Source organism: Hordeum vulgare, chromosome 4H, assembly GCF_904849725.1.
Source record: "Hordeum vulgare subsp. vulgare chromosome 4H, MorexV3_pseudomolecules_assembly, whole genome shotgun sequence".
Lineage (NCBI taxonomy): Eukaryota > Viridiplantae > Streptophyta > Magnoliopsida > Poales > Poaceae > Hordeum > Hordeum vulgare.
This window is the reverse complement of record NC_058521.1, coordinates 100,187,268-100,201,119: the sequence shown is the minus strand read 5'-3', so window position 1 is coordinate 100,201,119 and position 13,852 is coordinate 100,187,268. Positions and strand designations below refer to the sequence as shown.

Genomic DNA, 13,852 nt, shown 5'->3' with positions numbered 1-13,852 from the left:
CATAGCATCGCCCATTACCAAATTAGTTGCTGAAGATTGTAATTCTATAAAACCCTATGTATCATCAAGAATATAAAAATAAAGGTACTATGACTAGACCAGGCGTCAAGGCTGGTAAGCTAAAAAAAAGGTACTATGACTAGGCTAATTAAAGTAAATCAACAATATCTTCTATTTAGCGCGTAACGACTGGATGTTACTATAGCCTGTGTGTGGAGGTCGAGACGGAAAACTTGTTTGGACGACCGTAGCTAGTCGTCGGTTCTGTCGTGCAGTGCGCGGGGTCCTAATCGATGCGTCCGGCTGTCTATACTTCATTTAACTCCTACTGTCTATAAATAAAGCCAATGTGGCAGAGACAGAGAGACCAATTAAGACAAGTCATAGAACCATAGCTCCACCGTCAATCAATGAAGCACCAACACCACCACACTGCCATCTTCTTTTCGGCGGCAGCGGCGCTGCTGCTGGTGCTGCTGCCGCTGTCCGCCAGAGCTGCAGCTGCACCGGCGCCGTTGTTAGCGAAGTCAGCCTGCGACACTAGCTGCGGCAACATAAGCGTGTGGTACCCGTTCGGTATTGGCCCGTCCTACTGCTACCACTCGCCGGGGTTCAACCTCACCTGCGACCGGTCAAGCAATCCGCCGCGGCTCCTCCTTGGCGACGGCACCCTTCAGGTCTCCCAGCTCTACAACAGCCAGGTAGAAGTCGTCTATACCGGCGAGCTTAACGGCACGCTCGGTGGCGGCCTCAGCGACAGCGGGCCGTACACGGTGTCGGACGTTAACAACCTCATCCTCGTCGGCTGCAACGCCCGCGCGACGCTCAGGAACGGCGACATGATCATGAGCAGCTGCGCCTCCTTCTGCCAAAACGGGGACGACTCGTACATCCCGTCATTCCGGGAGAGCAGGATGCGGTGCTCCGGCTGGGGCTGCTGCCAGGCGCCCATCGTCGTCAATCGCGAGGTGCTGGCTGGTTCAGGCCAGCTCGTCCCCATCACGTCCTACGACGTGGAGCTCGAGTCTTTCGGGTGGAACCGCAGCGACGGCCGCGCGCGCGTGATCGTCGCGTCCAACGGCTGGTTTGATGCGTTGAGCGGCTCGCGGCAGAAGAAGCACTCCATACAAGCTCCCTTTGTGCTCGAATGGGAGATCATCATCGATAGCCACGACAACGGCACGCAAGGATTGCAGAGCTCGGCCGGGTGCGCTAGAGCCTGCAGGAGCAACCACACCATCTGCACACAAGGCCAAAGAGGCGGCTACTTGTGCTCCTGCAGAAGGGGATACCAGGGCAATCCTTATATCACCAGGGGATGCCAAGGTTTGATGATCCATTGCTGTCTATACATATAGCACATATATACTTCCGAGATCACAAAACAAAGTTATATTTGCCAATAAACACATCCATACCACAACAGATTTAGATATAGAATTACAAATAGTTACAATGATAATCTTGCTTTTTTTAAATCTTTTCCCTATATTTTTTTTTATTTTGACTAACCATCGTGTATGTCCATTTTTATTAATCTTTTCCCTATATTAAAATTTGGTTTAATTAGGAAGTCCATAACCCATGTCCATGTTATATAGAGTCTACAATGCGTGAAGCCGTTATTTTGACAACATCTGTCGCTACTTCTATCCATTGATGAAGGGATGTAATCAGACCTTTCACTTAAGCCTAACATCTAAAGATGTAGACCACAACTAAGCCACATACGATGTCTCGGACACAAACCGGTTCGATGCACTTAGGTCGTCGCCACTGTCTTCCAAAGATCCACCTCAAAGTAAATACCGACACATCAACCTTGCCAGACCTGCTATCGATGCCACCATGACGCAAGACAACACCTGCTCCCTACGCGCATTCATTATCACACATCCGTCATAAAGGCCCTACCGCACCACGCCGACGAGACTCCACGTTGTCCATGCGCCAAATGGAACTCCACTCCACCGCATATGTTGTCCACCGGTCCCTGGAGCCTATGCATACGTCCAAGGATGATGCTCCCAAGAAGGATGCAACACAAGAGTGTCGCCGTCATATGATCAATCGATCTAGGGTTTTCTCGAAAAGTGGCGGATAGGTGTCTAAAACCGACCTTGGCAATAAGCCAAGAGCAGGGTTTTCATCCTGATCCGCTTGATGAACCTCCATCCAACCTCATATGCACAGGTCTGCCACCGACCACTGCCGCCACGCATGGAGTAGGCCACACTAGCGAGATCAAATCTGCCCGAAAGCCCGACCACATGTACAACCGATCCATCCATCCAGCCCTTAATGCCGTCGACGCCGATGACCGGCCAAAGCTACCTACCGCCGTCGTGCCGCAGGAGCCGGCCAGCCGCTCCTCCACACGTCGGGAGCCCCGCCCAATTACACGGAAGAGAAGGAGAGACCCCGCCACCACCATCTGCCACCGGGCTTAGCCCGGCGGCGTCACGCGGCTGCGATGCGAGGAGAGGAGGAAGTAGATGGGGGCTCGGCGGCGGCTAGGGTAGCCGCCCGCTCGAGTCGCCCGGTGCAAGAGCTATGCGGGCGTGCCCAGGTAGGAGACAGCTCCCCTGACATACGGCACATGTCGTTGGGGCATTAACATGTGGGCTTGGTTCCCGATGGGCCCACCTGTCAGTGGTCGAACGTCATCCTGCCGAGCAGCAAAGGATCCTCATCCGCCAAGGTAGTGGCCGGGACGGGGCGTATGACATAAAGTAGAGTTACAATGATGATCTTACTATTAACTGGTTTATTATAAAAGAAAACTAGCCTCCATGCCCCGACGACCACACTGGTTGCAATATAGAAATCTAAGAATTTATTAGATTTTTAGAGAAAATTCCATGTATATGTATATATTCAAATAAATATGGGTCGTACTAGCTAAATCCATGACTTTAGAATTTAGACATGCATTTTACACTTGCAAGCCTCCGTTTCATAATATAAAAGCGTTTTTGACACTGCACTGGTGTCAGAAACATTTTTATATTATGGAATGAAGGGAGTGGTATGAAAAAAGCTAAAATCCAAAAGCATTCGTTGCCATCTGATCCGAATCCTACGCCAGCCGTAGCTTCCGCCTTTAACTGCCTTTTTTCTTAATCGCATCACTAAAGATAATTATACTGATCAAGAAAAGTAATTTGCTAGTACGACTTTAACCGCCTTTTTTTATTTACAGTGCTAATTTGGCGATCGCGGCGCATGTCCCGTAATCGCTTCAAGTCTCATTCGATTCTATCCCGATCAATGGACACAGAGAAAGACAATATATACTAATGCACAACCATCTAATCTAATTAAAGTTGTTGTCCTTTTTATTTCTTTAGTTAAGTTTGTAACTACTGCTACAAAATATAAGAAATCACTAGATGCACCCACAAAAATATCAGTAAATGCCTCTTTGCTTACTTAATTAGCAGAATACTACCTAGCTTTTGTCGTCCATCGTTTTAGTTGATTTGTCAACCATATTGAAATATTCGTTAGAGATAGGTTAGGCTGTTATTATTTTTCAAGAACGCCCCTATAGCATTTTTCTGAGTAGGGGGAGATTTGCTCCCAACTTTTAGTGGTTCTTACCATCGACCCCAAGTATTGAAGCGCTAATGCTCGGTCATTTTCTATCTGCAATTTTCACAAAATTTGTATCCTCTCTTTTTCCAAGGCAAAATAAATGACCAAGGTGAGAATCGGATAATATCCTCTTCACACAAGGTTGCTTAAATTGTTCAAAATAAACCATGGTAACTTATGTGTGAACAATGTGGTTTTTTATGGACCGCACACCTTGCTAACTTTGATCCGGATGAATTTTTTTCTTGAAACATGCCCCCAGTAACTTATCTGTAAATATCATGGTAACATGCACAATATGTACACCTGATAACTTCGGTACAAATATCGCAGTAACTTTTTGGACCCGGAGAAAAAGTTGTTTGAAAACGTAATTCTGGTAATTATTATGTACTAGCAAAAGGCCCGTGCGTTGCAACGGAAGAAAAACAATTATAATCTTCAATAATGCTGATCATATTATGTCTTGAAAATAATAGGACATTTCTTGAAATGCTTGAACATTTTTTGCATTAGCAAACATTTTTTTTCAATTGCAGTCAAAAAATAATACACTATTTTTTTCAAAATCATGAAATTTTATTATTTTCACCAACATTGTACCCCATATAAAGAAAGGTATTAATTAAGGATGTAAACATTACTTTGGAAATAATTAACATGAAAGATAAGATTACATTTGAACTCTACATATTTTTTAAATTATTTCATATATAATTTCTGAAATTTGAAGTTAGAGTTTAGAAGATATGAATATATGAATGTATTTGAATCTGCAAAAAATAGAAACGTTAAAAAGAAAATAGTTGGGCCAAAGTTCTTGAAACGCCTCATATAAAAAAGGTATTGTATTAACTAAGGACGCAAACACAATTTCAGAAATAATTATCATAAAAAATAATATTATATTTGAGTCTATATATTTTTAAAGCTACTTCATATATAAATTTTGAAATTTAGAGTTAGAATTTAAAAGATACAAATATTTAAAAATATATTTGAATCTGCAAAAATAGAAACATTAAAAAAATTGAACAGAAGTTACAACAGTGCAGCTCTAGAAAAAAGAAACGAAGAAACATGGTGGTGGTGGTGCTCGAACTTGGGTGTCCGGCGGGGAAGTTGAAAGCTCTAGAAAGCTCTAGCCACTCCGGCTACTGTCAATCTGGTGTATTTGAAGGGTCCGATCGGTAGATGAACCAAACACGTTGGGCCGCGAATTTAAAACAACCAGCGACGGACGACAGAAGCGGTACGCGCTTTATTAGTAGGTAAGAAATGACACGGTAATATACGTCCAACCGATCGGACAACTTATGTATAAACACAAGATAACTTTTGAGGGGGGGTGTATTGTACAAAACATAACCCCGATAACTTCATTGTTAAGAGGGATGATAACTAGCGTACAAACATCACGGTAAATTTTTACCCCTGATAAATTTTGTTGATAGACATACCCTCGGTAACATATGTGTACATAGCATGATAAGATACACCCAACAAAGATCGTAACTTACATATCCCTCGCAAGATAATTTTTCAACCCGAGAAAGAAAGTTATCGAAAAACAGCCTGGTAACCATGTGTAAATATAATGATAATATATACACAACATAGCTGATAACTCACATACCAACACTCGGTAATTTTTTTGACCCGGTAAAAGTTGTTGAAGAAACATACCCAATAACTTTTGTTTCAATAACATGATAATATAGGCACATCAGATCTAATAACTCATGTACAAACATCACGGTAAATTTCACTAGGGCGTTTTGTTTCAAAAACATAAGTTTAAAAATTTTGTGTAAATAACATGGTAATTTTTTTACAGTACACCTGATAACTTTTAAGTAAATAGCATGGTTTTTTAAGTATCACAGACCTGATCATTGGTAGCCAATAGGTCGGCCCAGACCCGACACGACCCGACACACGCCTAAACGGGCCTGGCCCGGAGCGACCCGTTTATAAGCGAGCCATACCATGTCGGCACGTGGACCTTACGCGGCCGAGGAAGCATCATCGATGGTAGACCGTGGTATTTGGAGTCCCGATAATTTTCTTACAAACATGCATGGTAACTTCTTGTCCTATGCAAAAATAGTAGTTGAAACACCCGTCAGCGTAAACATCATCATAATTTACGTAGTACACTTGCAGTACTTGTGACCTAAAAAGCAAATTCGTCGAAACATGTCAACATGGAATGTAATTTCAAATATCTCAACGCGACGAATAGTTTACGCGAAAAAAATTTGAATCTGCATGAAGGTTTGAACTATAAAACTTTTTAAGGTTTCAAAATAGGAAGAATCTTTGTTGACATCATCTTTTTGTCTTATATGCATGCATAGTTGTTTAAAACTGTTTGGAGTTATAATAGGGAAACGTTTTCCTTCGACGCGCCGGTCGCTCGCTTTCTCGCACGGGCCATGCAATATTTTTCGCACGCGCGCTTCGCTGGTCACTGCATGCAACTTTTATTCCGGTAAATTTGCTGTAACTAGTGTTTAAATTTGCTATTAGCGTTTTTCATTTGTTACATCTGTCCACTAAAAAAGTTGCATTCACGTTTGGTTGCAACTTGACTTTGTTGGTTTTTTCGCTACAACCGGTGTTTTTTGACTTTTGCTACAACCGTGTTAATTTTTGCTACAACCGACATCATTTTTTGCTGAACCGTTCATTAAAAAAGTTGCATACACGTTCACGTAGATATTTGCTACAATCGGCGTTTGACTTTTGCTACAACGCATCATCAACTTCGTTTTTTTGCTACGATCATGTAGATATTTTTTTCTACAACTTTTTGTTGTTGCAACCACCAACGCAATTGCTGCATCGTGAACAAAAATTGTTGCATCAAGAAAAAATTATTGCATGAAGATTTAATGACGCGGCCCGCGTACAGCTCGCAGATCGGGGGGCCCGCTTGCCGGCACCCAGCATTGCCCTATCAGATAGTACATGTAAACTCGCTCCACCGCATTTGTTTCTCAATAAATAATGTGGAATTAGCAACTATGAGGGTTAGCGCTAGTATGGGATTAGCAATTAAAGATGGAAGAAGTCATCGTTCAGATCTATTCCTACCTACCGAATGTTTGGAACTTACTCAAGTCCTACTAGTAGATCTACCCCTAAAAGTTTGCTTCGGTACACCCTGCTGAGAGTTTGCAAGAATCATAGAAGAACTTAGAAAGGCTATCACCATATTAGCTTGCAGATCAAACGCATCGAATAGATTGATTTGGATGTAGAAGACTATATTATTGTTTTTTATTGGATGGTGCCTCTTCCAATCCCACCTTTAATCTGGATCGGTATGGGTAAACTCTTCTAGGGAGTACACTGAAGCAAAGTTCCCTGCAGACATAATCTTACTAGTATCCCTATCTGCAGACATCGATGAATGCAAGCGGTCAGAACATTATGGGTGCTTCGGCCAATGTACCAATACAGTTGGTTCGTTTCAGTGCCACTGCCAACAGGGAACCAGTGGCGACCCCAATACGCGTGGTGGCTGCTTCAATTTCCTCATAGGTGAGCCATGGCTAAAACTTAATTTGGGGCGGATATAATGTGCATGGTTTTTTTTTTCACCACATTGCGCATTTTTACTTTTGGAATGATTATATGCTGACGTTCATGGTCTATAAATCTCAGATCTTTGGTAGACTATGTACTATAAATTAGTTAATACACCATGAACCCCGGTACGTGTAGTGTACTAGCAATGCTTCATATACAGAAATATCTGGGTCAGTAATATAATAATTCTTAAAAACTAACATCGTCACAACAGTTTTGAGAGAATGTATATTTCTAAATTGTTTGTTCTTTTAATTTTGGTCATAGTCGCCTTTGAGTCGTCACCCAGCCATCATCAGTTCCAGGGGTTCCATCCCATTATGTTCTAGACAAAATTAACCCATAGCTGGGCCAATATCCGATTGGGGTTAGGGGCTAAACTCTAATTTTTTATAATACTTCCTCCGTTTCAAAATAACTGTCTCAACTTTGTATTAACTCTAGTATAAAATTATACTAAGCTTAAGACACTTATTTTGGAACGGAGGGAGTACAATGTAAATACAAGAAATAATATAAGTTAAGTAAAGCCATCCAATCTAGAACATATGGCATTATTAAAAATAAATAGACACAAGATTGTAGTATCATTTTGGTTAAATTTCACATTTCCTTGGACTGTTTGTTCATGGGAAGTTTATATGTAATAAGGAATAGTTGCAGAACAGGTATTCTGCAATTCTTTAGCTGTGTTTTCTTAGCTAGTTCTTTCTAGTTAGAGTATACATATGAATGTACTTTCTGCGAATCAAGATGCATGTGCTGTCTAGAAATCGAGATGGATTCATGCTCTGCTGAGATGGCGGGTCAAGTAGATAACTATTGAGGGTTAATTGATGTTTGGGTGTATGCAGGTGCAGGTGCAAGTGCAAGTAACTGTAGCACATCATGCGGCAACATGAGTGTGCCATACCCATTTGGCATAGGCCCGCCCAAGTGCTACCTGCCAGGTTTTAACCTCACATGCGACACAAGCCGCGACCCCCCACAACTGATGCTGGGTACACTCCGAGTTGTCGACATCTCTCTCCCTAACAACACATTGCGCGTCATCAATACCGATCAACTACTTCTTTGCGGTGCCAGAATCGGGATGAGGCTCACACATCTCTGGATGGGCCATGGTGACACAATGCCCTACTCGTTGTCAACCAACAATGAGCTCATTGTCACCGGCTGCAGCGTGCAGGCGGGGCTGTCCGTCGGGGATAGCAATCGGGCAATCCTCGGTGGTTGCTCGTCCTTTTGTTCCGCAAACGAAAATGGAACCTTTGATGCCGCGAGTGCAGCTGGCATTGACGACGACTACTGCTATGGCTTGGGTTGCTGCCAAGCACGCATCTCCATGTCCAAGAATGGCATGCCTAGTGAATTCTGGTTCAAGTCGCTCCAAATTTGTGCCTCTGATAAGGAATATCCAGACGCATACACGTTCATCGCAGAGGAAGGTTGGTTCAACAAGCGTCGAGTCTTTTCACAGCTTCCCAGATCCTCATGGAGAGAAAATCAAGGAGCCATACTGCATGTCCCCTTAGGTCTAGACTGGGAGGTCTTGCAATTGCAATCTAGTGGCTTGGGGTTGAAAACTAACGGGAGCTCGCAACAATATATCAAGTGTCCGGGCATCTGTAAGAGCAAGAACAGCCTCTGCAAACCAAGGATTAGAGGCTATTCGTGCCACTGCAACACTGGCAACCCTTATCTTGTTGAGGGATGCAAAGGTTAGCACCCCACGCCCCTGCGAAAGGTTAATTTGTTTTATTTTTCACCCATAGTACTATGTACATACGTATGCTATAATTTAGTTGTAATTCCTTCCTCTCTTTTTTTCTTGTCTTTCTACAGGTGGTGGCCGCACAAAATTTAAAGGTGAGCAATGTTGCAACATAATTTCTATAATTATATATATGGTATATATAGTAGATAAATGTGTAACGATATTGTACATATTTTTAGGTATGAGCATCATCATAGGAATTGCTGCTGGATCTGGACTTGTACTTCTTTTTCTCACCGGAATGTTTATTAAGAAGAAACTGAAACACCGGCGGTCTCAAATGTTAAAGCGTAAGTTCTTCCAACAAAATCGTGGACAACTGTTGCAGCAATTGGTATCCCAAAGTGCTGGTATTGCGGAAAGGATGATCATAACCTTAGAAGAGCTAGAAAAGGCAACACATTGTTTTGATAAAGATCTCATTGTTGGTGGTGGAGGGCATGGTATTGTTTACAAAGGGATTTTATCGAACCAACATATTGTGGCCATCAAGAAACCCAAGAAGGTGATCCAGAAGGAGATCGATGGGTTTATCAATGAGGTAGCTATCCTATCACAAATCAACCATAGGAATGTAGTAAAACTCTATGGTTGTTGTCTTGAAACTGAAGTCCCGATGTTGGTCTATGAGTTCATATCAAATGGGACCTTTTACGAGCATCTTCATGTCGAAGGACCGAAATCATTGTCTTGGAATGATAGGTTGCGGATTGCCACTGAGGCAGCAAAATCTCTCGCATATCTTCACTCAGATGCATCAATACCTATTGTTCATAGAGATGTCAAGTCTGCTAACATACTTTTGGATGATACCCTGACAGCAAAGGTAGCAGATTTTGGAGCTTCAAGGTGCATTCCAATGGATATATTTGGGGTTATGACAATGGCCCAAGGTACGAGAGGATACTGGGATCCTATGTACTTTTATACAGGGCGGCTAACTGAGAAAAGTGATGTTTACAGCTTTGGGGTCGTCCTTGTGGAACTGCTAACCAGGAAGAAACCATTTTTGTATTTGTCCTCGGACGACGAGAGCCTTGTTGCACATTTTGTTACATTGTTCGAAAAAGGACAATTGATGCAGATATTAGATCCACAAGTTATGGACGAAGGACGCGAAAAAGTCAAAGAAGTGGCTACTATCGCAGTTGCATGTGTCAAATTAAGAGGGGAGGATCGTCCTACCATGAGACAAGTGGAGTTGACACTCAATGGCGCACATGCATCTACGGAGCAAAGTTCAGATAATATATATCCAGCAACAAAGGGCGAAAGCAACACCGAGGGGTCGACTAGACAATACAGTATGGAGCATGAGTTCATCTTATCTGCAGAGTACCCTCGGTGGTTTCGCCTACATGCAAATGAGACGGCCTCTTTTAAATCCGTACTAGGGATTTCTTTGCATTAAGTTGGCTTAGGCAGAGTGTGCTCTGGTGAGAGCTTTATTTTTGTTGTTACTGAACCTACGTAGTGTAAGGTAGCTCTTGTTCTTGAACACTCGCTGTAGAAGAAATAAATTGAAATTGTTATCCCTCGCTTCTTGTTATTAGCTTAAGGCTCGTCTATGGAAAATACATCCTACCATTATGGAGTAACTACCCGGCCGATGTTGTGGAGAACATCTGTCAAACCGGAGAATATTTGTCACAACCCGGGCGCACATAGAACAAGAAACTGTCACAACCCGTCATAAAAACTATTACCTTTTAGGAAATGGAGTATAAGTCAGTAGTATACAAGTATGTCAGCTGTCGTCAGCAACACAAATGATTGTCAATAAATGGAGTTATACAGGACCCAGGCTGTTGGATATTGTTACTGTATGTCAGGGGATTTTTTTTCTGAGTGATGTATACATGATCAATCTGGCCGACGCATTAAGATTTCGAACATAGCTTTCATATGATGAATGCCATATGAAGGACGGGACAACAATGATGATGTATTGTGTTCTATGCTTGGTTGGGCAGGCTCAGTTCGTTTGCAATTTATTTCGCTAGCCAAGAGTAGGGTGTATTTAATTTGTACTGTGATTTGTGAGCTGATAATCAACTTGATGGAAATGATGAGAAACCAATCAGCCATCTGTACTACATGGCTGCCATTTAACAACATGCAGCGATTCAGAATCCACCGTGTAGAAAGGACGAGTTAATTGCAAGAAACTACCATATTTGTGGTTAGGTTTGCAGAAAACCATCAAGTTACCAATCCGTTGCAAAAAACATGGTAATCCCTCTCAACTTATTGCAAAAAACACTAATCGGGTGATTTGGCCCGTTTGATCGCTTTCTGACAAGTAGGACTGCATTGTAAGAAGATGACTTAGCAAAAAAATTACACACACATCTGAATCTAAAAACAAAAAACAATCAAGCCCTGCGCCCAATCCAATCGGGAGGAGGCAACCGCCGCCTGCCCTACGACGGTGCCGTCCCACCGGCTCCCGTCGCCCCATCGGCTCCCGTCACCTCCGTCGAAGGCCCACCGCCGGCCCTGCCTCCTTTGCTACCTTTCTTACTCCTTGCTTGAGTCGTCAAGCTCGGCCGCAAACATCCTCGTTGGACCACTTTGGCTTAAAGCATGGTCGTCGCCGGGCTCCAAGCATGCCCGCCTCCCACCTCCTATGCACGCATTGGAGCAGGCCCAGGCCATGGCCAAGCAACCTCCTGTTGTCGGGCAAATAGCTCATGTGCGACGTTTTTAGGTGAATTGAAAGGAGTGCGCCGTCTTTCATCTGAATTGCCTCGGTGCGACATTTCTGAACGAGGAAATATCCCACACACGACATGACCCTTAATCTGAACTGATGCCCTCATTAGTTATAGGGAGCTGGACCCACAACTTATCCACGTAAGCACGGCCCCTACTTGGCAGTGCATCTAGTTACGGGCCCCACTTATCAGTGCCTCAGGTCAAACGTATCCCTGTGCCTGTCCGAATGGGTATCCCCGTCTGAACCTCTGTTGCTCCCTCCTCTTCGTTCCCGGTGGTGAGTCAGCGGCGGCGGCGGAGCTTTTGTTCTGGGTGACAGCAGCGGCGGCGCTTTCGATCTCGGCAACGTCGGCGACTATGGTGAGAGCCATGTCCTGTTCTGGTACCTGTCCTGTTCTCCTCCGTGTTGCGTTAGATAGCACCGCATCACCTCTGCCCCCTCTGTTTCCCTATGTTTTTGGTCGATTTGATCCAGATTGCTGGTTAGGCAATGGAAATCTTCAAGGATTGTGACACCAACAAGATCAAGGGCATGACTATACCTATCAAAGCCACTTTTGTAAGTCCCTACTCCTCATGCCTTTGAACTCCGGTGATGCACTTCAATGGTTGTAAAATATATTTGTATGGTGCACCTTTCCTCATGGTCGGGGACGACGGGCCACCGGACTAGGTACGATGAGGAGAAGCATCGTCACAGTCAAAGACGACGAGAAAGATGGAAAAATGAAGAAAAAACTTGCAGCAACTCACCTACCGGTGAATCGGTGATCCCGATGATATTACAAAACTAAACAAAGGTATGATACAATATCAAGCCTACACCTAGCAGAAGCAAGGTCCCAAAAGTGGAAGGAGAAACCTCAGATATTTTCTTCATCAAGCTCTTCACACAACCCAGACATAAGTATAGAGAAGGTTGGAATTTCACAACTATTATGGGTCATACAACGAGTGGTGCTAGTAGTGCCAATTACTATTTTCATTTTCTGGCTGCTTCACTCTCATTGCAGATCTTACTAAAACAGATACATGATACCAATGTGTGCTGAATTTGTGCACACCATTTTTTCTTTAGAAAATAGGCAGGTTAAACCCTCGGCCTCTGCATCAATTGATGCATATGGTCATCTTTATTAATTATTCCACAGAGGTATGACAAGAACATATATCAAGCCATCCAAAGTCACCACTCACATCTGTAAACTTGATAATGGAGAATGTCTCACTTCAACAGAGAAGGGATAAGGGCAAAGCACCATGTCTGGGAGGTTTAGGGTAGGAAGGACTACAATCCTGTGAAATTTGAGGAGCCCAGGATCAATATTTAATAGGGTTGCTTTGGCACTAGCTAATCTGGTACAAAATAGAGATTTTGTTGTGGCACTCACATACTGGCTTGGATGGAGCTGGAACTTGGAGAATATGAATATTTTATGGTTATGAAGATGCTGTATAAATTTCATGCGATCTTGATATGCCAAAGTGGCACTTCCTTCACACAACATCCTGCTGGATAGAATCTTAGAAGAATTACTGGGAATAATTGGCTACATAAAATGAGCGCAAAATTGGTTTAGAGAGGTTTTATAGGTAGGAGAATGTCTTGGTAAAATTGCAGAATTTATGGAGCAACATAAAACATAGTTGCTTCACAATCCAAAATAATGACGAGAGACAAATAATTGATTCTATGGTCACATGGTTGAAGGAGTGATGCTTAAACTTCAAGAAGGGGCATTATTTGAGCATTGTGAGATGATGGCAAAGTTTTAATGCATTCGAACACTCCTAGCTAGCACTTGCTTCACAAAGCTTCCTCTGGATCAGAAACTCTGGAAATTTGCCAAGAAATATTTAGTTGCTAAATTGAGTTGAATTTTGGCATGAGGTAATGATATGGATAGGAAAGAGAGCCCACAAATTTTGAGAGCAATCAAGCAAATAAAAAGGGTACTTGCTTCACAACTTGAGAGATAGGGCAGAATTAGAAAGGAATATTTGAGGAATATTTTTGAACATGGCAAGGAAATATTTTGTCATATATGAGGAAGATATGACCCAAGAGGTTTATGAGAATTATTTGGGAATTTTTGGAATGATAGAAATGGGGGTTGCTTCACAACCCAAGGCAATAGAGGTTATTCCTTTAATAGAAAAAGG

At 42.9% G+C, this 13,852-nt stretch overlaps 1 protein-coding gene across 1 annotated transcript; it reads left to right on the top strand.

Annotated features, from left to right (window-relative positions):
* Nucleotides 1-383: 383 nt before the first annotated feature.
* Nucleotides 384-10,505, top strand: LOC123446195 (wall-associated receptor kinase 2-like). The gene is made up of 5 exons (XM_045122874.1): nucleotides 384-1,326; nucleotides 7,006-7,146; nucleotides 8,049-8,915; nucleotides 9,040-9,063; nucleotides 9,151-10,505. Exons 1-5 carry the CDS (start codon nucleotides 411-413, stop codon nucleotides 10,380-10,382), a joined length of 3,180 nt encoding a protein of 1,059 aa, XP_044978809.1. The 5' UTR covers nucleotides 384-410; the 3' UTR covers nucleotides 10,383-10,505.
* The last annotated feature ends 3,347 nt before the right edge of the window (nucleotides 10,506-13,852 follow it).